Genomic DNA, 24,441 nt, shown 5'->3' with positions numbered 1-24,441 from the left:
TAGTTAACTCTGTAGAGGTATTAGAGGCTGTGAAGCTATGTCTTATGAAAAGACTGTGGCATTAACTGCAGTATCTTAAGTATGACTGTTTGATGATTGGGGGAAAAGTAGACATTGGGAAAAAGTGGGGGACACTGGGGGAAAAGTGGTAGTGCATAAAGCAAATTAAAAAGGTTGAGCAGTTGTCATTATTTTTAGTTGATAGCTGAACTTTTGGAAAATTTCCACTAGATCTACTTTGAAGAGTTTAATTGTAGAGATACATTGTCAGTACAGCACAAGGTATTTTTCTTGAAGCTCATGAAGGACCTAAACTGGGCTTCTGGGATGGATAACCTCTATTCATTCTGAAAACAAGGGACAGCAAAGGCAGAAGCCGTGCATGATTTCCTCCCTTCCTTATCAAGGTACTTCAGTTCTGACCTGGAAGGACCCGTTCTGAGAAAGAAAGTGAGAGTCAGTTTCATTGTTCATTCATTCCTTTCTCTCAGTGAACACTACCACATAAGGCTTGTTGTTATTTCATTTTTATAAGAATACTGTTTCTTATGAGCAGGAATAAAGCTACTAAATCACCATATAGCTTAAACAGCCATTGGACAGTAATGATTTTCATTCAGTACCTGAGTTGGCTGCATCTTCCTGATGGGGACTTAGAGGTGACATTTCTAAATGTAAATCAGATGAACAACCATTGTCCTAATCAATGTGCTAACTGAGGTGGCATGATCAGTGTCCTGACGGGTAGAAGAAAGGCCTCAGATAGAATGTGCATTTGGGAGCTGTCCTGAACTGTGGTCCCTGGCATAGTTTTGTTTTTAAAGGGCATTTTCATTTAATAGCTGTATTAAACTCTTTAGAACTCTGACCATCATTATGTGTCTAGAGGAGCAGTGAAGAAGGTAATCCCTTTACACAGATAACCAAGGAGGCTATTAGGAGTCCCAGGCTGCTTAGATGACTGGTCCTACAAAAATTTCAACCCTCTAGCCACAGACAGACACTAGGCATCAGTTACATTCTGAAACTGATCTGGCTAAATGGACCTCTTATCAGGCTGAAGATATCTAAAGTCTCACAGTTATCTAATATGGTAGTGGTTTGAGTACTTGGTTGCATAGACACTTAAATGACTCTCAGCAGCTGCTAGTAAAGCTATAGTTTTGTTTGTTTCTCTGTAACATCACTGGTTTTCTTAGAGCTGAGATTTCATACCAGACCAACATGCAGCCTGCCTGCCATAAAACTGTGTTTTTAGTTGTTTATATTACATGCAATAGCTGATAAGTGGGCTTGCTTTCTCACTTATAAATGATTGCAAACCACAATAAAAATATTATCAAAGGGGTAGGGAAGGAAGGCTCTGTCATCCTAGTGAATCAGATGTTTTCTAAACAGCATCAGGGAAATCTAGAACTCCTCTAAATGTGCTCTATCATAATTTACATATACAACCTGATAGAAGGCCCACTGAAGTCAGGGGGCTATGTGTGTCTGTACACCAGGCACTGGAGCAGTCCCAAAGGAAATATATACACTTACTTCCTTTACTTAAATTTGTTTCCATCCCTTCTGTAGGTCTATAAATAAGGAAGGTTTTGGAACCATATGGTCATGGGGGGGCACAACTTCAAAAATAAATAACCATTCTAAAGCACTCCAGCAGTCTGTAAATACTCAGGGTTTTATTTCCACTTCACATGGTCTCCAACAGACTCTTAAACAAGACCAGCTACAATTTAGTATGCCCAGAGTTCTCAATGTTTTCCCAAAACAAAGTAAGTTCTCAGTAAACACTGTACAGAGCCAGTTGAACTGTTAACAATAATTTAAAAATTTTTGTATAGTCAATGCAAGAATACCAACAGTAAAAGTACAGTACAGGTAAATTCACAACAGTATTACAGTGAAACAGATCGACTCACATTTATGTGATGGTAGGAGTACAGTAGCAATATGTACATGCACGAAAGTGCTAGGAACCCAAAGGCATGCAAGTCAAGTATTGTACGTGTATTATACAGCTAAGACTTTCTGAGGCATTCTTATAATTGTTTTCTTGTATTTACCTGTATTTCCCTCCAGCTTATTTAATACATTTCTAGTCAACTAGCTTAATGGCTTTCTTCACTACTTAAAATTTACCGCTTCAGATATATGAAGCACCTTCAAGAACCTTACTTTTTAAAAAATAGGTAACACTGACATGAAAATAGAATAAAATTAACTTAAGAAAAGACCCTAGTTTTACATGGAAAAATAACTCCTGAATCCCCCAAAAAACCAAAATCCAAAACGTAACAGTGCAAATATAACAAAAAGGCAGTCAGTACTTGGAGAGAGAGCACGCATTCAATTTCCCTTAAAACATAATGTACAATTTATTTTAAACCTTATTCTTTATCTTTATATCATTTTTACCTTTCTTGTTAATATACTGTATGTAGAAAAGATGGAGACAAAAATAGTTTTCTGAGCTATGAAAAAATTAAGTTATTACAGGCACATTAACTGTTTCATTCTAGAAACATCTCTGTTTCACAGGTTGGACATTCAGCAGCTGAATTTTAAAACATTCTTTGACCTCTATAACTAGATCCCTCCTTGTCAACAGAGACTGGCCATGGTGATGGTGCTAATATGCAAAGTACAGTGAATTATTCTCACGATAATTCATGCAAGCTTGCATCACTGGTTTGGGTTCTCCATTGGTGACTCCTTGCTTCCATATTCCTCAGAGGAAGTCAAATCTCTGGTTGACTGAGACTGTGAGGCAGTAGGGGAATGTGATGCCCATCTTGAAGGTGGGCGCCGATTTGCTGGTCTCTCTGGCCGGGAGAAGCAGGATTCTAGGGACGGAGCTAATGCGGAACAAGGTAGTTCCTTTGCAGCGAAGAGATGGAAAACAGAATTAGTGACTCGTATATTGCCCATTTGGATGTGCAATGGGAACACAAAACAACCCAAAGCTAAGGATTCATTGTATCAAAAGAACAAAAGCATGCAGCCAACTTCTTTCAGCTAAGTATTTGTATTTATATCTATGATGAATAGAAAAGGAAAGAATGAAAGAGACTGGATGGACTGAAGCAGCTGACAAACTTTTGTTTACTAATATTCCTTGGCTAAAAAGAAAAAGAAATTAAAAACATATAGATTTACATGATAATTCAATAAAATCCACTATCTGTTGTAGTGCTTCCAACTGTGAAACTGGGAAAAAGTGCCAGTTACTGCATTTTCAAGGGAGTTCAAAATTGGATGCGCTTCAGAGCACAGCCTGAAATGCAGCAAAGATATCTTTAGCTGGAGAGAACAGAATATAAGACTAGTTACTTCTTTCATCTACTTCTTTCATCTACATTAAATATGAGGCTTGCCTAAAAATTTGAATTGAATATGTATAGCATTTCAGTTTGTGACTGAACCTGGGCTATAAGCACTGGTGTTCTAGGTTAAAGATGCATCTTCACTGCTGCAACACGGAAGAAAATCTGCGGGTCAGAAACTTAATTTACTTCAAATCTACTTCACCAATGTTTCCCTCCAGCAGGATCTGTAGACATTCTGTGTAATTAGAGACAAACTGCAATTGTGATTTTTCACACTGGCATCCTATTTATATTTGAGTTGATAATTACTTCTAACATGGACTTCTCTCCCAGAAAAGTCAGACTGCATGTGCAGTTTTGCATGCCTACTACATCAGAATGATAGATTATATAAAACAAGGCTGCCTTGCTCTGCCAAAGCAAAAATCATACATTTCTGAGAGTTACTGTATATCAGAAAATACAAAAGCAAATCAGCTGAGTTTGTCAACATATAGTAATGTATACACAGAGGAAGAGATCACTGGAGAGAGCAAGTTACAATAGTAAAAACAGAATGTAAACTCTGAAATATGAAGTTGGAGTTTACAGGCTACAAGATATAAGGTAAGAGCTATGGGATAAGCCAAGGGGAAAAAGAAAAAAAGCATCTGAAGTATAAATTAGAAAGTGAAGAATGTAATATATATCATGCCATGCAATGTATGGACAGAGAGGGAGAAGTGACCAAACATTCAGAATATTCTATTAGGTAACAGAGTATGACTGGCAGTGAATAAGCAAGATGATGTGCTATAAAACTATCTTAGATGATCACTTTGGAAAGGAAGAAGGTGAATGTTGTAGAATGGAAGAAAGACAGAATGACAGCTAAGAGGGGCATTGCAGAAACAGCCTACAGCATGTGTGTCTATGTTGTAGAGGAGAGCGCTTCACCAGAAATTGGGAAGCCTCTGAGAAAGGCCAACCTCATATGCTTTTCACAGTGTATAGCCAAAAAGGGATTCAGCATTACCAAATTACCACTCAGAATAATATTATACTGAGATGCCCTCAATATATTGCCTGGTAGAAGGACTAAGGGAAATGACAGAAGCGCTGGTTAGCAATGAGCTCTGCAGTCACATACATGCACACACGTTTGTGCTGTAAATGTTAAAAAATAGCCGTCTGTAAAAATGACATTAAAGGTTGAAGTATAAAATCAATACTAGTAAGGACACTGCCTCTGTGTCCTTACTTCACCTTATCCCATTGTGCCTCAAGGAACATATGGTATGTGAAATCTGCCACTGGGCTCAGCCTTGCTAACAGAAGTCCGTATGTTCAGCCATACCTGCAGGAGGCACCACGGGATGAGATGAGGCTACATTTTTCCTGGTTTGTGACTTAGTCTCTTTTGAAACAACAAGTTTTAATTAATGTTTGGTTTGCTTTTGGCTATCCTAACCTAGCTATGATTGTCTGAATGAGATGGCATTGTAAGAGGCAAAATTGTTTTTAAAGAAATCTCCCAATTCAGATGAACCTATGTATATTTCCATAAATGCTGGTCAGCTTTTACAGAAAGCCCTGGTGAAGCGCAGCTCATTCTGATCTGCCCTGTACACATATACACAACAACACTCATGGCACAAGCAATTCCTGTGACTCCAGGGCACACAAGAAACAGGCAGCATAATCTTTTAATATGTTGGCTGCAAAGTCAATTTCCTCTAGAAGTCATGGTAAAATGTACATTAACCTTATTTACATTAACTGTACTTCCTCTCTCTGAATGTACAAGGAAATTAAGCCATTAAAAGGACACTGTCAAACATATTTTATAAATCAAAATGTTCTTACTCAACAAATGCAGCTACCAAAGATACCTGAAACTGAAATGTTTTCAAATTTTAATTTCCACTTGGCTATTTACTACAATGGCTGATTTTTTTTTCATATTGCTAAACTTAAGACACTGAAAAAAGGGATAATTTCAGTTTTCAGTTTCTAGTTAGATTCATTTTTCATGCACTGAGAGACTACTGCCATATTAAAATGGAAAATATTGCAGGACTGTGTATTTTTTTCTGAAACATTTCCACCAGAAATTTGAAAACAAACAGATGCACCTGTATTGGTCTTAGGTTTTGGAAAAGCTTACTGTTATGAAACTAAATTTGGGGCCAAATTTGATCTAACAGTGTCCCTTTAACTGTCAAAAAGGCTAATAGGAACCATCTGTGTTCACATCCCACATAATAATGGGAGTATACAGAATAGGCTTCTCCAAAGAACACTATTCTAAGACAGTAAGAAATATTTCAAGGGTAGAACTGTACAGACTCAGCTGTTATTGGAAGTCCTGGCTGTCTTATATCTTGTTGTGTCAATTAATATTGCTATTTACATCTCTCCACTAACCCAAAGTTTCAAAACTCAAGTTGGGGAAACAAGGTAGAAAGAACTTACAGCAGTGAGGCAGGCAGGGTTAGAGTCCCCAGGGGGCAGTTAGTAAGACAGTTTGGTTCTGGACAGAACAGACAGAAAAAAAAGAAAGCAAGTAGGTTGGAAATATATATTTTTTTAAACGAAGGCTTATAGTCAGCAAGGAAGAAGTCTTCAGGTGCCGCTACCCACTCAGATTATGTTACCATATTACAGGTAAATAAAATAGAAAAAAGTGATAAATTTAGAGAAGAGAAACAAAAGAAAACAAAAGCCCAACAACCCTATCACTGACTTAGAAGTGGATGGGATTATTAAATAATTCAAGCATTCCTTCTAAGTGAAGCAAGATGCATATTAGTCTGTGCCAATTCTGATTTAGGTCAGGGACAAACAAGGTTACTATGAAGGAGGGATACAGTAGGATTAAATATTTTTGTTTCTTCTTTGCTATGAAGTGAGTTTGCCTGATAAATCATTAAAAGAAAACCCATTGATGTTTCATGTTACTTAGAAGCCACATAAAGCTTTGATTACATGTATTTGCTTCACCTTTCCATCTTATTGCTGTGTAAAAATGACAGTAAAAGGAAGGACCAGCTGAAGAAAAAGCACTTTAATTTTGACACTCCCTTCCCTCCCTTTTAATTCTTTCCAATTTCTGAATTGTCCAGCTACATGTGTGAAACAATTATTCTGAAGAGAGGAGAAAAAGAGAACACAGCAGATACAGTCTTTTCCCTGGCTGAAACGGAGGGCTTCTCTTATATTTGTCCAAGGAGAGTTTTCTGTTCCCAAGCTGCAATACGACCACGTAATTTCTGCGATATTCTTAAAGTCTTTGCCAACCCAGAAAAATGAATCTTCAGGAGGCTTTTGTGTGGCTAATCAACTAAAGTTATACAAGTTAGAATGCATTTTCAATGGTGATATTTAAAAACCCCACGATGGCCTATTAAGATAGTGGTTTAGTGAATTAGCAGGATTAAGCACCGTTAGATTGCATCGGGTGGATATGATTTGTTTGTAGGAAGCTCCAGGCAAGTTGCAATGAAAACACAGAGCTATTGCTACTCTCTGCATATATATATTAAACAGATTCCAATATTTTCAGCAGAAATGTAAGAAGAAATAATTAGAACATTCAGAAGCTCAAAAGAAAAAAGAAAAAAAAGAAAAGGAAAGAAAAGAAAAAAGAGAAAAAAGAGAGAAGAGCAAAAAACAATAAGCCACCAACTGGAGCTCCATGCAGGTTATAAAATCTTTAATACATCATGCTATGAGTGCAAAGAAAGGCATGCTATCTTTGGTGCTATGACCACTTCTGCTGGCCAGAAACGTTTGTGGAAAAGTCATTGGAAGACTCCTGGGGCACTGAGCACAGTATGCCTTCTAGGTGAGGATTAGTCACTACACTGAGGAATCTCGATTAGCACAAATAGATTTGGGCAGTGTAATCCTTCAGTAACCCAAGATATATTCAGTTCCTAAACTTACAGTTTGATTTCCAACAATAAATCTATGTTACATTAATATATCTTGTCAAACACCACTGCACTTTGGAATGTCAAGACATTAGAGTGGAGTTCACAAAATTACTCTTTCAGGAGAGTCTGCACACACTTCTGGGAGATGGCAGGACACTCGGTGGCTGTAAACCAGGGGCGGGCAATTATTTCGGGCAGAGGGCCGCCTACCCAGTTTTGGCAGGCTGTTGAGGGCTGCATGCGTAGCCCCGCCCCTTGACAGGAGCTCCGCCCCTGGTCACCATCTTGGGACCAATATCCCAATGTCTTTGGTCCCAAGACATTGGGACATTGGTCCCCTGTCCCAGGGCCAGCACCGGTGGGGCCCAAAGCAGGGCACAGGCTGGCAGGGGTCTGTGGAGCCAGGCTGGGCTGCACCAGCAGGGAGAAGGGGGAGCTGGCCCGGCTCCATAGAGCCCTGCTGGCTGGGACCCCGCGCTCCTGCCCCCCTGCTCTGGGCCCTGCCAGCACTGGCCCTGGGACACTGGTACAGGCCCCATGCTCCTGCTGTCTCCCCACCCACTCACTGCCAGTGCCTGCCAGCCCTGCGGTACAGGCAGGAGGCAGTGCACAGCCCTGACCCCCTGCTCGCTGGCAGGGAAGAAGTTGGTGCTGAGCATGGGGAAAAGTGGCCCTTTGCCTGCCCCATGGCCAGCACTCCCTGCTGCAGCTGCTCGCAGCCCATGTGGGGCTGTACTGAGCAGGCACAGGCAGCTCTACGTCGGCTGCAAGCAGCTACATTGCATAGTGCTGGCCATGGGGCAAGTGAGGTGCCACTTTTCCCTGTGCTTAGCACCAGCTTGTAACCTGGCCCTGCTGCCAGCCTGGGCTCTGCACCGGCTCCAGGCTCACTTGTCAGGGCTTTGCACGGCAGCAGCAGCTGTGGCTTCCCCACGTGCCACACTGGGCAGTGTTGGCTGCTGGTGCCCGCCCGAAGCTCACGTGCTGGGCAGCCCACAGATGGCAGTGGCAAACACTTCCCAGCCTGGCAAGCGGGGGGGCCACAGCTGCTGTCACCACACGCAACCCTGACGGGAGAGCCCGGAGTCGTGTGGGGCCCATGCTGGTAGTGGGGCCGGGTTACAAGCTGGTGCGGAGAGCAGGGGTGGGGAAAGCAGCCCCTCACCCAACCCGTGGCCAGCAACCCACACTGCAGCCACTCGCAGCCCGCCTGGGGCTGCCTGTGCCTACTCCAGACAGCCCTGCATGGGCTGTGAGCAGCTGCAGCAGGGAACACCGGCCACGGGGTAGGGAAGGGCCGCTTTCCTCCATGCAGGGAAGGAGCCTGGGAAAAAGGGGCCCCTCCCCCGCCCCGTGGACGGCACCCTGCACTGCAGCCGCTTGCAACCTACGTGGGGTTGTCCTGAGCAGGCACAGGCAGCCCTGTGCAGGCTGCAAATGGCTGCAGCGTGGGGCGCCAGCCACGGGACGGAGGAAGGGCCAGAAGCCCTGGCTGGGTATTCCGGCTGAGAGGGTGGGGCAAGGTGGGCCCTGCTGAGGCTTCCCCTGGGTCCTACTGCCCTTCATTCCTGTAATTTTTGACAGGAACCAAGGGCAGAGAAATATTAATTTTCTAAATTTTTTAGGGGCCCCGTGGGCTGGATAGAATGGCCTCACAGGCCACATTTGGCCCACGGGTCATATTTTGCCCACCCCTGCTGTAAAACCATGCAGCTAGAGAACTACCTTTAAACCCAAATGTTTCCTCAGGGCCAGGTGAGGAGAAGCAAGGAGCCTCCTCTTCCTTGTTTGCAGCAGTTCACAGGCCTCCCAAGCTAGTCCCTGCATTCTAGAAAATGGAGGTATGCTTCTTCCTAATCCCTACCAGATAACCAGGTCCCAAAAAGTAGGGAGCAAGGTAAGAAGGCAGGAAGATGGTATTCTCATCTACCAACTGCAGAGTCAAGCTGGTGCACTGAGGGAACAGATGGAATACACTGTGTAACATCAGCGTATGTGAGAAGCTCCAAAAGAAACTCTTACCTTCCTGATACAGTTTCTTCCTGCTGCCTCCCTTTCCCTGAGGCAGTGTGGCTTTGCAGCCTTGTACAGACATTCATTTCTTTGGGGAAGAGTTGCTGCTCTCCCAGGAAAAACCATGACAGTACAGATGTTCAGGCTTTGTCTCCCAGAATAAAAATGGGTACTTCTGGGAAGTCTGGGGCAACCAATCAAGCTGCCCTATGTACTACTGACATCTGTCATGAGGCAAACTAAGGGAGCCAGTAGAGAATGCTGAGATGTGTGCGGGGGGGGGGGAGGGTGGCGGTCCTTACCCCTCCCTTCTCCCCTGCCCCCCTAACAACTGCACTGCAAACTGTCCACTCTTCAGGGCCTCAGCATTCAAATGTCTGTACACCTGGCTCTGCATACGTTTCTCTATCAGGAGGACAAACCTGGGAGAACTCTCACAGATTATTTGAGGGTTACAGGCTGCTACACACCCTGTAACACCTTCTATGCAGGGCTGTGCAGTCTACTGTCTAGCCATTTGGAAAGATGTGCCCCTCTAGGCAAAGGGTATTTGAAAATTCTCAAAATATCTGCACTTATCTGCGTAAGCACTATAAATAAATGTCCAGTAAATTATATTAGGCACTACTCTCACCACGTCATGCTCCAGATTTTGAAGTCAGGATTAAGTTTTTCTTTCTTACTTTAATCAGAAAATTTGTGGTGATGTGCTACAAGTTTTCATGTATTTGAAATCAGTTGAGACATTTAAAGGTACAGCTGGGGAATTTTAGCTTTCACTGATGTCTTGAAGGCAAAGCTGAGATGAAACTGTGACAGTACAAAGCATATTTTTACACATTAAACTTTAGAGAACTGTAATCCATCATCAATATTTTGGATTTTCAATTCAACATAAACTATATAAATAGCCAGAATAATCCAAATCACTGAAGCTGTTCCTTTCATTACTCATTTATTCTGAGGTGTGTGCATAAACCCCAAACTCCATCATTTATTACAAGTAAAAATTTCAAATTTGTTTATGTTTAACTCTCTCTTTCTGCTGGTATATGTCTCCTTAAACATGAAGGTACCTATCCCAGGATCTAGATCAATGATCCTCAGCCAGGGTACCATGAGATAAGGGTGCCAGGCAATTTTAGCACTGTTATGTGTGCAAATATATACATATAATTCACAAAAAACCCCACAGATTTCAACAGCAGTTCTTCTGTTGCAAAGAACTCAGAAAGATCACAATATGTCATGGTGTTTTTAAAACCATAAATTCTTATTTGAAATCTCTAGGTTTACCTTGTGAATCATGTTTATATACCTAACAGTGTTAATATTGTGTGGCACCCCATGAAACCCCTGAAAGGATCTCAATGTACTCTAGGGTACCATGGCACCCTGATTAAGAATTACTGCTCTACTGTTTTTTCATAGTCAAAAAATGAGTGAAAGTTAAGAGCTGACTTTTGAGGGGTGCCTTGAGTCTAGTGATGGGTGACTTGAGTCTGAAAATGGTAAGAACCACTAGATGCTCTGCTGTCATTTATAAGAACATTCAGTACAAACAACAGAGATGCAATCTTCATCTATTTAAGTCCATCACAACAACAACAAAATTGCAGATCAAATTCTCTCACAACTCATGTTCCCAGAATCCAGCTTTCCCAAATGGGCATAAAGCCATGACTTAAAAGGTCAATGAATCAAGGCTATCTGGGGAAGGTAAGAGTGAACCTGTAAATTAGAGGGGTCCTGAATGAGAACAGGCATCCTTACCAACAATTCCCTCATTTATTAGCCACAGGTGTTTCAACTCTAGCTGTGTAGATCTCAGGGGAACAAGGGGAGACAGTGGGCATCTATACTACCATCACAAAAATGCTTACTGACAAGCTAAATTAGCTCATGCTGAGCTCAGTACTCCTCACTTATTGGTGGCTAAGGTCCTAACAGTACTTTAATTAGCTGGGGGCCAGCAACCTTTTCAAGCTGAGGCTGGAACAACTCAGGTCCAGGCCAGTGTGGACTGGGTAGATTTGGCAGCACATCAGCAGCAAGTGTGGGTTGCCTCTACCTGTGCCAGGGCCAGATAGCTGCATGCTGCGCGAGCACCACCACTGCTATTCCCAGCCCCCCACTTCACAGTTGGGGTGGGAGCACAGCTGCCAACTCATGGGGAGCTATACTTGGGATGGGCAGCTGGGAACTGCGTCCATGTTGCTGCCACTGCTTTTCATTACTTTTTCACTCAGTTCTCTGTCATTTGGAAGCTGCACCCAGGGAGCAGGGGATGGGAAGTGGTAGTGATGTGGGCGCAGTTTCCAGTGGCCCAGCCCAACGCAGATCCACACTGCCCAACCCCAGCATGGGTGTGGGCAGAGGCAAAATCCTCCAGTAGGTCCATGGACTGTTTGTTGCTGAACCCTGCTTTATACCATACTGCCATAATCATCATAATCACCATAATCATTCTACTTTTATCTGCATAAAGTCTGGCCAGCATTCAACCACACACTTCAGGTTGGACAGGAAATGAAGGTATGGAGCTAGATAACATTTGCAAACTGAAAACACTTCACCTAGTACTTCCTCACAAATTCTGCTAACAGTCTCACATCCATGAGAGGAAAGACAGCATTGAGCCCTGAAGTAACACTCAAGAAAAAATGAGTAGGGCAGAAGAGCTAATATACAATATTTCCTTCTGGGATATCTAAAATAGAATTAAGTCACCCAAGGGCAGGAATCATCAGTCATCCAAGGGTACCTCTGGAAGACTCATCTTTCTTCTCATAATCTGTTGCATAAGCAATAGCTGAGAAATCTGCTGGCAGCAGTATTAGACATCTACCCAAACCTCCAACTCACCTTTATGATACTTCTGTCACCACCCTATCCTAGGGCTGGCCAGGGACCAGTTCAGCCCCTGGTTCAATCTTTTTGCACTGCCTAGACGAGACTCAGAATTATTCCAATTTGTACCCAGTTGTCCATTGTCCTAAGTAACCATGGACTGCTAGAACACAATGGAGTTACTGGAGTGATATGAAAAGGACAAAATGGGCATAGAATCTAACCATAGATCAATCATTGGCAAGCGTTGTTTCTGTACCATGCTAAACTTAGAATCCAGCTGAGAGGGTTGAGATATTTAGAGAGGTCAAGACACTTAAAAAATTGTTACACCACACATTTCTCCATAAACATTAACCAGTAATAGAAGATCATTCCATAATTAAGCATTAGTTCAACTTTGCATTCCCCCTCATTTTTTTTGCCTGTAGGAGGAGATCTGACCCAGAACATTTAGGTATACCTGATGGGATAAATTACGATTGGTAAATTTTTGAAAGTTGAATAAAATATGGATATTTATTTCTTTATAGTAGGCTTGGGCCTTGAGTGGTCATTTTTTATGATAATTTTGCAAGGCTGCACGAATACATTTTCAAGATTGATGCCATTCGATCACATTGATATTGAGAATCTATACAGCAGAGCCAAGCTTATTACAAAATATCCAGAAAAGTGACATTGTAGGTACTCCTGTTTTTTTGGTCATGGTGTGAGAAGGGAAATCTATTGTAGGCACTACTTTTAACATGGATTTGTTAAAACAAATTGTCTGTGCTGGTTTGGAAAATGATATATGCTACCATTTCTTTCATGATAAAAATCCCCTCCAAACATGCAGTTTTTCTAGACCATCCATAATTACCAATATGCTTAATGACAAGAAACCCTGATTGCTGACATGTGATGGGGGAGAGCCACTAGCATTTGTGCACTTACATTTCTTTCTTTACTTATACGTTAGTGTAATCTCTGTAGAATTGAGACAGATCTTTTTTTTCCTGTTTTGTACAGTTAATACTCAATGGGTCAATGGCTGGTGCTCCAAGGTGATACCACAGTACCAAAAGAATAAAGATAAACACTTAGAATAATAAAAGCTCTGATAACATTTCCTTAAAGACAATGAAAAAAATATTGCAGGAAAAATAACTCATTACCTCAATGGACCCTTGTTCTATTTTGATTATTTCTCCTGTGCTGTTGTCATTGCTAAGATTTGGCGGGCTGTGTGAGACTAGTCTTTTTTCTTCGTTTAAGGCATGCTCCAAAAGTTTCTTATTCAATATCCTGGCAGCATTTTCTGTAAGTGTGTATCCTGGAGGAGCAGATAAGTCCTGCCTGATGCTTGCCACCTCAGCCCCTTCTTCTTTTTGCATCTCTGCACCCAAACGTAGGGGACTGGGTGATCTACCACGGGCACTTGCACACATTTCTTGCATAGGCCCCAAGTCTGACCTGGGTTCTGCTGACCTAGAGCGACTGCTAGACCTGGTGCATTTTTGGAAAGTCTCATGAAAGACTGGAGTGTGGTCAATAATATTGAACAAACTGGAGAGGCCATCATTAATGGTGGTGTGAACTGGACTCTCCCTTGTAGTAGTTGACCTTGCCCAAGCTGACTCACTGAATCCTTTCTGAGGTGTACCTGGTAAAGCCCGGTTATTTGGCTGATCTGTTTTTGGAAGGATTTTCCTTTGTAACTTTGGAGAACCATATTTTGGAGAACAACAAGTACGTTCAAACTTGGCCTGGACCTTTTCAATGGCAGGGGCCACTTGCCTGCTCCTTAAGCTTCTAGATGGTGATGAGACAGGTGTGGAGCCCCCCTTTGGTGTCAGACACTTGTGTGGACTGCTGGTGATGCTACGCAAGGTTTCGGTCTGCAGGCCAACACTGATAGTCTGGGTGGTCTGCGTTCCTGTTGTTCTCACACCATTGGTTTGACAAGCTGTGTCCTTAAACTGAGGCTCCGCTGAATTAGAATTAGAACGTATTGCATTTCTGACAGAGAAAGCTACCTCCTTCATATCATCACTCATGTTTTTGGACAACTCCAGGCTATGCAAGGGTGATGCAAAGCCCACAGTAGTGCAAATCGGACGCTCAATGGGATGAAGACCACTTTCCAGAAATTCTTTACGGTGTTTGGTGAGGTCACAAGACCATCTGCCAAACACATCTGAGGAAGCACCTCTTGTTTCACCAATGCTCCCAATTGCTTTGGTCACAGAAAACAAAAAGTCCGGCTCAACCTGCTTTTTCCCTTCATTGCCACCTATCATTGAATTATCAAACCTACGGACAAGTGGCGGACTGTGAAAGACCCTAACTCCTGTTTTTTCTGTTACAACATGACTCCTCAAAGGTTGCTTCTGGCAGTGTTCTGGGCTGGTCATAGTATTTGTTGTCATAGTGACACTGGTGGTGAGGTACCATGATGATGCTTGGAATGGATCTGAACTTGGGTCACTCCCTCCTTTTCCAATCTCTGTCCTTTCTGCCCAGGCTTCTGTGGGCTTTTCTGTAGTCCCACTGTGGTTCCTTGGGTTACTGTAATCCCAATTTTTGTTGAATTCCTCAATGTATTTCAGATCATCAGGGGACAGGGGAGGTGTTATATCATCTTTGCTGCTAGAAGATGGCAGGGTCTTATCAGGAAGGAATGGAGAAATATCCATCAAACGTTGGAACTCTGACATGGAGGAAACAGACATTGCCCTGATGAGAGAAACGCAAATATTAATTAACATTAACACATTAATTAATACTGCAAATGCTTATAGAAATATTAAAGAAATATCAGCCTCAGCTGAACACTGCTATAGAATCATTTCTACTTTAAGAGAGAACAAAACATGGATCCCAAGCATCCTTATCAAGACATGTACAAAACCATTTCCTTTTTTCTTAAATTCCTTTTATTGCTTTTTGAATTGCTGTATAATGCAAACAGGCCTGATGGGTCATTAAATGTAAGAAACACTTAATTCATGCCTCTTATTTTATTATTTTCTCAAGCATTATTGCTTGAGGAAAAACATTTAAAATACATAGCTTTAGAACAGACTTTATGAATCTATGAATTTAAACGTACATTATCCATTAAAATTAATCTCTATAACATCAGGAGGCATATTTTTTAAAGATGCAAATGGCAGAAATGAATAGAGTGGTACTGGGTACTACAACTATCATTGAAGTCAGTGAGCCCTCACAGGCAGGTGATACTTCTCAGCCCTCTGAGCCTTAAGTCTGTCATATTTACCTTATTTCATGAGTTTGGCTCATGCTGCAACTTAACAAAAGCAAACATCTAACTGGTGGAGAAACTGTGGTATATTACACAGAATTTTTGGGCTTCCATAAAGTTTGTTAATTTATAGAAAGTAAAAGTATCTAATTGACTCTTTTGATTGCTTGACTGTAAGGAAAGTCATAACACACTGGAATCATTCTGGATGGAAAAGACTATATAAATGTAAATCATCCTAATTATCTATGCACACTCAATAAGCAAATTCAGACTAGATGGGTTGACCATGAGTAACAAAGGCTGCTGACAAACATGGAAAAAACAAAACAAAAAGTTCTTTACTAGAAGAAGCAGTGCAATAGTTCAACCTGAACTATATAGATCGGGTGCTTCAGCAGGGCTTTTTGAGCTTTTATTAAAAACTGGTTAAATCAGCTATTAGATAAAAGCACCAAAAAAGCCCTGCTGAAGCGCCCTATCTATACAGAGGTTGGGCGAGCCAGGTCAAACTAATGCAATGTCTCTTCTCGACATGTGCTGGGCTTGGTGCAAGGGTGTACAGAGTTTAAAGTAAAGCACTGTTTTGGGTTTTTTTTAAATGTCTGTAAGCAGTAAGTTTGATTATTTTTATAGTGTGGTATTGTAGTGAGTCAAAAAAACATTCTACACCAAATTTTTAATGAAGATGGGTCAGATTCAGACTTGGTGCAGGCTGCTGCTCTATTCATTTCAACAGTGCACCTATTTGTCCCATGGCTGAATTTGGCCCAATGTAACTAGCAAGAGAAGAAAAGGCCTATATTGTGTCATATTTAACTGCTGGGTAAATCCATTTATCTGCTTTCCAGTCTTGTTCTGAGGCAGCAAAGTTGTATCACACCAGGGTTTGTGGCAAAGCCACAAATGAGTCCAAAGTTTTGTCAGTTAGCTAGCTGTCTGGTGCTTTTCCCAACAGCTTTACTCACCTTTGAAGATTTCCTTTGTGCGCTTCTTCTTCCTGCAGCGAAAAAAAGACAAGTTATTTGTGAACCTGTACATGGCACATAATATTAGTGCTTTGCCTAAAGTATTTTGCCATTTGTCCCTGATAGCTCCATAAGTATTTTTTTCAAAAAATGACCAATTTCTTTCCTGAGAGAAAAATTTAAGTGGTATATCTGGGCACTGTCCTTTTAATACACAGGTATGAATGCTATCACTTCCAAATCTGAATATATCTTCACTTTTAGCTAGTCCATGTGATTATGAAACAAGGAGCTTTACATGACAATCCTCCAAAAGTGCATATTCAAGTTCTGGTTCATATTTGTGTGGGTGAATTAGCTCTTTGGAGCTAATCTGTTTCATATTAAAGACCTTGCTGCAATAAGAGAGAAAAATGTGGTCTTTTGACATAAGGCATTATTATAAATTCTCTAGGTACCAACAAATGGCACCAGTTGAAACTCATTAAATTAGATATATTAAATGTGTGGGAAGACTATTACTTGTTTCATCTGGGGAATACCTACAGCTTACTAACAGCATTTAGGTGTTGTTAGAGCAATTATTCCCCAGTGACAGCTCCCATAATTAGTTTCTTAAAACTGGGTTTTCCTTAAGCAACTGATCTAGGGTTATTTTTGGTATTTATTTATATTACTATATACTGTATTACTATTAAACATACAAAATATAAACTAAGCAACATAAAAGTATGAGTTTAGAAACAAAAAATACTAGTATTTAGGGTTTGATTTGATCCCATAAAAGCAAGAAAATTCCTGAAGATTAAATTACTAGACAAAAATAGCACCTTTTGCTCAATCCAGAGTCATATTGAAGGACTAGGGGCCTGATTCCCTAGATTTCATTTTTTTCTTGTGCATTAATTAAGCTCCAGTTTTACCTGAAGGGAATGAGTTTGTACAGGTTTCTCTAAAACATGGTTTGAAGGCAAGCAGTCTGCCCAAATGACATTAGGGACCTAACCCCATTAGCCGAACCTTTATTTAAAAAATTGTGAAAAGGGGCAACAATGTATGAAAAGGGCAAAATAGACCTCCAAATAAGCTTGACTCAGATATCAGGGTGCATTAAAAATGCTGGAAATAGAAAAGAATACCTCCAAAAACATCTGAGAGACAATAAACACTGAACTGCCCCATACCATTCATAAAATATATCTATTCTACTGAGGAGAGGCAATGAATTTTTACACACTCCCATACTCACATCCACCAACACACACTTATAAGTGACTACAAGAAAAAAATAAAAAATATTTCCTGAATTATTTAGACTTTCTGCAAACTTCACTGGGACCCAAAGTTCACCTACTGTGGCATGACTGGACCATTCTGGGTTTTGCCTTAATATAGGGGTACATGACTGACAGATACATGATCAGTTTAAGACTCTTTATATTACCAATGCTTGCTAATTTTTTAATTATATTATTAATTTTAACAGAAAGGAACCACAATTAATCAATCCAAACTAGTACACAATGTCAGGTCATGGCCTCAAACCCAAGGACTTGGTCTGCCTGGAGCAGCCACTCTTTCTTTCCTGCTACCGCTCCAGCTGACCATCAAGGCTGAGCAAAGCTGGCCAGAAACCTCCATTTGGGGCTGACCATCCACCCACTCCCTGCCACTGGAGTGGCCAGCCAGGGTCAGCTGACCCTTTACTCCCTCCCATATAAACCCCTGACCCAGAGGAGGAACTGTTTGGGCAACCGTACCTAAACTGCCTATCTGTGGTTCTGTCTGCTCTCTGCTTTGTCTCCTGGCTACCTGATCTGGCTTGTTTTCTGACTCCATGCTCTGTCTGATCCTTTGGCCTCCTACCTCAGCCTATACCTAAACTCTGTTCTCTGCTTGATCTCCTGACTGCTCAACCCGGCTTGCCCTCTGACTCTGTGCTCTGCCTGACCCTCTGACTTCCTGACTCATCTTGCTCCTAGACCCAGTTCTCAGGCTGACCACCTGGTTTCCCAAGTTAGTATGCACCTGGATTCTGCTCACTCTTCCCCACTCTGGTTGACACCTCAAATCCTGGGTGCACCCCCTAGACAAGGCGGCCCACAATCCAGCATGTCACTCAAGTAGCACTGATTATTTACTGATGTTGAATTATAAGGTAGTTTTCAACAATGAAGCTGTGTGACCTGAGCGCTTCTTAAAGTACAACCCTGCCATTTTACATTTTTTTAAAACTGGAGGGGTGTTTGCTCTTGTAACCTATGCATAATCAAATATAAATAATAATAAAAATGGTCAGTTTCTAATCTTCCACCTTGGCTTGTGGCTGATGAATTTCTTAAGACCCTTTTGGCTTCATTAGATTAACTTAACTAATTGCTGGTTTCCTACCAGGATTAACACCTATTCAACATGCAATATGACAGCTAGGGGTGTGCTGATAAGAGATTTTGGGGGCTGATACCGATAGCCAGTTTTTTAAGGAGGCATATCAGCTGATAACAATCCGATTTCTGATACAGCATGGAGAGCTGCATGCAGCTGGTAAGTCTGTGGTGGAAGGGGAGGGGGGAGGGAAGAGGCATGGAGGGGCAGATCAAGGCCCCTGTGGTGAGGGAGGAGTGGGGCTGGGGCTGAGGCAAGTGCTGTCCAGCTGGGGTGGGGCAGGGCAGGGCATGGGACGAAGCTGTGACTTGTCCAGGGAGCACGGGGTGGGGTGGGGAGGAGCAGCTCCTGCCACCGCACACACCCTGGGAGGGCATGGGAAGGCTGCAGCTGTGGGCTGGGGTGGTGCCAGGTTCTTCCTGGTGCATGGTAGGGTGGTGTTTGGGTCAAGCTGTGCTCAGAGTGGGCGGTGGTGGCACTGGGAGAGGGCTATGGGGGGGCTGCAGCCCCTCAAAATTCACTGTAGCCCCCCTCCCAGTGCTGCCGCCACCCGCCCCAAGTGCAGCCTGGCCCAAACCTCCCCGCCACACACTAGGAAGAGCCCAGCACCGCCCTGGCCCCAGCCCACAGCTGCAGCCTGCCCTGCCCGCACCCCGTGCAGACACGGAGGTGCATGCCTCCCTATGCCCTCCCAGGGTGTGTGCAGCGGTGGGAGCCACCCCACTTCCCTCGTGCCACCTGGACAGTCATGGCTCTGTCCCGCACCTTGCCTCACCCCAGCTGGACAGTGCTTGCCCCAGCCCCAGCCCCACTCCTCCCTCACCACAGGGGCCTTGATCTGCCACCCCACGCTTCTTTCCTCCCCTTTCCTCCTCCCCTTCAACCACAACAGACTTACCAGCTGCACGCAGCTTTTCACACTGCCGGACTGAGCTTCTTGCTGCCTATGTGCTGTGCAGTGGCTGCGCACGTGCACGGGCATTTAATCAGCCAAATCAGGTCAATTTCTGATATGCTCAATTTTCTTTCTTTATATCGCTGCCGATCCAATATCAGACCAATGTATTGGTACACCTCTAATGACAACTACCCTGATTATGGTATAATTAAGGATGTGACTGGGAAAAAAAATCATACTTCAGGTAGACAAGTCAAGAACTTCTCCTGCTCTAATCTTCGAGGCTGAGGCTCCTCAGATTCATCAGGAGAATCCAAAGACAGTGATTCAAGAAAGAGGTTTTCTGTGGCACTGCATCTATCACTTTCCTTCAGTTTAGACAGTGACTGATCATCGAACTGTACGGCATCTGAATCAGAGTAGGATCTTGTCCCCATTGGACGAGGCACATGAAGGTTCCCCTGGGTTGAAAATGGACGAAGGTTACTCTCTTTTTGGTCACAAAGGAAACTGTCTCCTCTCCGTGGATTCACTTCTTTCTGAAGCTGCAAAGGAACAGAGTAAAACTGAAATTACCACAGATAAACTGTAGTCCATCAAAATCTTCATGCATTTTCTAGAGACCTCGGCTTTTCAAGACACTATTTCTTCATTGTGAATGCCACAGCTCAGAATATATGGCATCTTCTAAAATATTCAGTAGAAATAAGCAGACTTGTACTATTCTATGACTGCATGATGCAGAGGATGAGAGATTCCACAATAGGAAACAGCAATTTAATACTGTGAGTGGGCTCTTGTATACAGGGGGAGAAAAGAAGCATGGAAGAAAATCTACATCACACCCACTAATACTTGATTGCAAGGTGTAGCTTGCTTGCAGTTACTGTTCCTTAAACCACAGATTAGAAACATGATTATTCCTAAATTAATTAATTTTCCAACATTGAAAAAATATTTTGTTTGATCATTTTAATAAGAAAATTATTGCATTGGTAATAAGATTTACAGATACCCAATTAGATCCAACCAGACCAGAAGAAAGAATATTTTTTTTCCAGGAATCAAATATTAAAACAGTTCCATGAAACTCTTGAATTTCTCTGGAAACTTACCATGAGTATACCACACATGGCACTCAGAGGCAGTAGTCTTAGTCTGGACTTTGGCCTGTATCAATGCTTGGCTCTAGGGATACTAGCAATACAGTATGTGTTTATGTCCAAATGGGGAGCTGTTTAGAGGATTTCAAAACACTGCTCTTCATTTTTTGAATTACTTTTAATAATAATGCTCTCATAAATCTGATTTTTAAAGGAAGAAAGTCAATTTTTTCTCAATTTAAATTTCTCTCACTAAGATATCCTACATCAATGCAATTATAAGCTCAGGAAACATTCCAGAGTCTCAAAACAAACATGATTCTTTTGGACTCAAAAATATCAGAGCTGTATCTTTCTAGCAATACTCATTCCAAACTCTTGTTTCTTGATGCTGAAAATGCTCTTTTACCAACAGCAAAATTTAAAAACCTGTAGCCACTGCATGGTAAACAAGCAGAATACATACCACAGCACTGTCAAAAACTTGAGTTTGGAATTGAGCACAGGTGTTTAAAGAAGGTACATGTTGGCATGAGAAGCATTAAAGGGAGTAATTCCGCACTTCTTAAAACCAGATAGTGGGTGGAACTGGAAGTCAAGATTAACAAATGACAATATTAAAAATAAATTATGCAAATAATTTTCATTCAAGGTACAATTATAACATGACTAAAGTTATATTTCTAGTAATAATGGAACGTCACTAAAAACTTATATTTGCTGCTAAAACTGACTGTAAGGGTTTGAGAACATTTTTTGCATGGTCCAGGGAGTCAATAAGTTCCATCATTTAGGACACAGAGGTTGTGGACAGACATTACTATTATAGTGCTACAAACACCTTAGTAGCACTACAAAAGTCAAGGGGATAGACACATGCCTGCTCCTGCAGCACTGTAAAAATGATGGAAGAACAATAGAAATGTTCCTGGCTGAAAGGGGGACTTCTCTGTAGTGTTATATTTTGTAGCATCCCATGTAACATGGATCCAGTGCAACATAGTGTTACACAGAGACTCTCAGTTCCCCAGCATCCCACATTCCTCTGTGCTCTTTACCCTTGGATAAGGGAAGCAGGGATTATGGGGTGGATAGTCACTAAGCACAATCTAGGGGAAGTGCAGCCTGCCTGCTCCCCACCTGTCCCCTCACCCTGGGACTGGGCTGTCAGTGAGCACAGACTTACTGGCAGCCCCATTTCAGCCTCAGTGCCATACTCACTGATACCAAGCCTATCTCCAACAGTGGCAGGAGCGGATGCTTTAGAGGAACAGCACTGAATTGGATCTATGCAGAGTGAGCAATCCCTGTTCATAGATTCATAGATTGTAAGGGGCTGGAAGGGACTTCGCAGGAAACAAGCTTAGGAGCAGAGGCTTTATTGCCTCAGCTCTGTGACAGATCATAGGGTCCAGTCCCTCTGCACTAGGCAGGAAAGACAACTAGGGTCAGGTGAAACAAGTGAGGTGACTGTCCAGTCTCCTCTTGAAGATTTTTAGGGTAGGTGATTATACCACCTCTGGAGGGAGTTTATTCCACAATCTGGACAGCCTAATTATGAATAAGTTTTTCCTAGTGTTAAGCCTGAATCACCCTCCCTGACATCTACCATCTAAACCAGCTGCCAAAAGATACATCTCTGACTCTTCTGTTTAATAGTTATTAATAGATCTATCATCCATGAATCTGTCTAGTCCCTTTTAGAACCTGGCTATCTTACTGCCTCTACAGCAGGGGTGGGTAAAGTTCAGCCTGCAGTGGACTAAATTTCCCAGCAGCCCCTGCCCACATGGCTGGGGCTAGTTTCCATGGAGACCCCAGCAGCAGCCATGCTGTGATAGCATAGGGCTGGGGTTTCCATGGAGACTGGCCCCAGCAGTGCTGGCAGGACGAAGCTGCTTCAGGGCAGGCTGGGATCTTGCAGCGGTAACAGCATGTCCAGAGTCAGGGCACAGCCATGATCTGCATGCAGCCTACATGCTCCAGGAAGGGGTGTGCAGGCAGCAGATTGCAGCTCAGCCCCAGCTCCAGACCATGCTGTCACCACCGCAAGGAGATGGGGCAGAGCTGTGATCTGCTGCCTGCATGCCCCTGCCTGAAGCATTCAGGCTACAGATCACGACTCTGCTCTGGCTCTGGACCACACTGTCACTGCTGCAATATCCCAGCCCAGCCCCAGAGCAGCTTCCCACCCAGCCAGCACTGCTGGGGCCCATCTCTACGAAAACCTCAGCCTGTGCTACCACAGTGCGGCTGCTGCTAGGGTTTCCGTGGAAACTGGCTCAAACCACATGGGCAGGGGCTGCTGGGAAAGGGAGTGCAGCCACCGGCCAGAACTGACATATTTTCCATCCCTGCTCTACAGACTCCTGTGGTAATAATGACTTTCACAAATTAACTAAGTAGCACATAGTTTTAAAACCGTCTACTAGGCTAGGGATAGAAATTGTACATAAACAAGTTTAAATGATTGGAAACTGGTTTAACACTGTAACAGAACAGAAGTTCAGTCCAAATAAACCACTTTCAAAATGGCTGAAAACAGCTTAAGAAAAACCTGGATGGATGTAGTATCAGACTTAATTGATTTAGGTTAAACCAGTTTTAGGAACTTCTGTTCCAAATCCCTTCCTGACTCAAGTTAACTTACAGTCCCACAGCATTCTAAGATGCTTAGCAGCCCTAGGCAATGCTGTCTGCTCCAGTGAGCAGGGCTGGCTCTGTCCCCAGCTGTCACAGAGTGGAGGCAATAAAGCCTCTGCTCTTAAGCCTGTTTCCTGCCTGTGCCTGTCAGGACGGGGGGCAAAGGACCAGCCCCCAGGCCCTCCTATCCCCCAGCTGTACATCAAAGGGAGGAAAAGCCCCTGTGGTAGGGGCCTTTTGCTCTCCTCCTTGCAGCCCAGCAAGCCAGGGTGAAATTGGCTCAGCCCCATCCTCTGCCCAGCCTCTGCCTCCTAGAGATATGGAACGCACCCCTCCCTGCTACCGCCTGCTACTCGCTCCCCCAGTCAGGGTCTGCTGCAGGGGGGAGGGGAAAACGCCCCCCACCAGAGCTTTTCTCTCCACCCCTCCATCAGTTCAGAGCCAGGCTGGGACTGGTTCAGCTTTGCACCCTCCTCAGCCATCTGCCTACCAGAGGTGGGTGGGGGAGGGAGGTGACATGGGAATGCACTCTCTCAGAGAGGTCCACCCAATGTGGAGGGGAAAAGCACCAACCTGGGGGGGTTTCATCCCCCTACAGCTTGAATTGGGTTCAGATCATCCCAGCCCCACCCCTTCCTCAGCTGCCTGCCTCTGAGGGGTGGGGAGGATAGAGAGGGGAACATATCACCCTCCCCTGCTGATACCCCCAGCTGAAGTCTGTCTGGCATGGGAAGGAAAGCATCCACTGAGGGACTTTTCATACCCTGTGCATCCAGAGCTGGGCTAGGATCACCCCAGCCCCCACCCTTCCTCACCCATCCACCTCTGGGGGGGGTGTCAGAATGCACCACCCTCTCCGCCCCCAGTTGAGGTCTGCCCCGACAAAGGGACAAAGCTCCTACCAGGGCCCTTTTTGCCCCCCTTCAGTTTGAGCCAGGCTGGGATTGCCCCAGCCCTACTACTTCCCAAGCCATCTGTCTCTGAGAGGGGCGGGGGGGGGGACCAGGACAGAGGGAACAGACCTACTCTGCTGGCCCAGCACTGGTCCCCCCAGCTGACTTCTACCTGGGACAGGGGAA

The 24,441-nt window shown here is 43.3% G+C and overlaps 1 protein-coding gene across 12 annotated transcripts in view; it reads right to left on the bottom strand.

Annotated features, from left to right (window-relative positions):
* Positions 1 to 1,665: 1,665 nt before the first annotated feature.
* MTCL1 (microtubule crosslinking factor 1) overlaps positions 1,666 to 24,441 on the bottom strand; it is a 189,361-nt gene continuing 166,585 nt past the window's right edge. For 9 of the 12 annotated variants that reach the window (XM_019490559.2, XM_059724237.1, XM_059724239.1 and 6 more), the window contains 4 exons: positions 19,856 to 20,161; positions 16,334 to 16,365; positions 13,273 to 14,833; positions 1,666 to 2,883 (listed from right to left, as the gene is read on the bottom strand). In XM_019490559.2, the coding sequence (XP_019346104.1) occupies positions 2,689 to 2,883; positions 13,273 to 14,833; positions 16,334 to 16,365; positions 19,856 to 20,161 (2,094 nt within the window). In that variant the 3' untranslated portion in view covers positions 1,666 to 2,688. Of the gene's footprint in view, positions 2,884 to 5,786; positions 5,845 to 13,272; positions 14,834 to 16,333; positions 16,366 to 19,855; positions 20,162 to 24,441 lie in introns of all 12 variants that reach the window. The other 3 variants (XM_059724242.1, XM_019490563.2, XM_019490564.2) reach the window with 1 other exon arrangement.

Source organism: Alligator mississippiensis, chromosome 3 (assembly GCF_030867095.1).
Source record: "Alligator mississippiensis isolate rAllMis1 chromosome 3, rAllMis1, whole genome shotgun sequence".
NCBI classification, from domain to species: domain Eukaryota; kingdom Metazoa; phylum Chordata; order Crocodylia; family Alligatoridae; genus Alligator; species Alligator mississippiensis.
The sequence above is the reverse complement of the archived record's forward strand: the minus strand, read 5'-3'. Positions and strand labels throughout refer to the sequence as shown.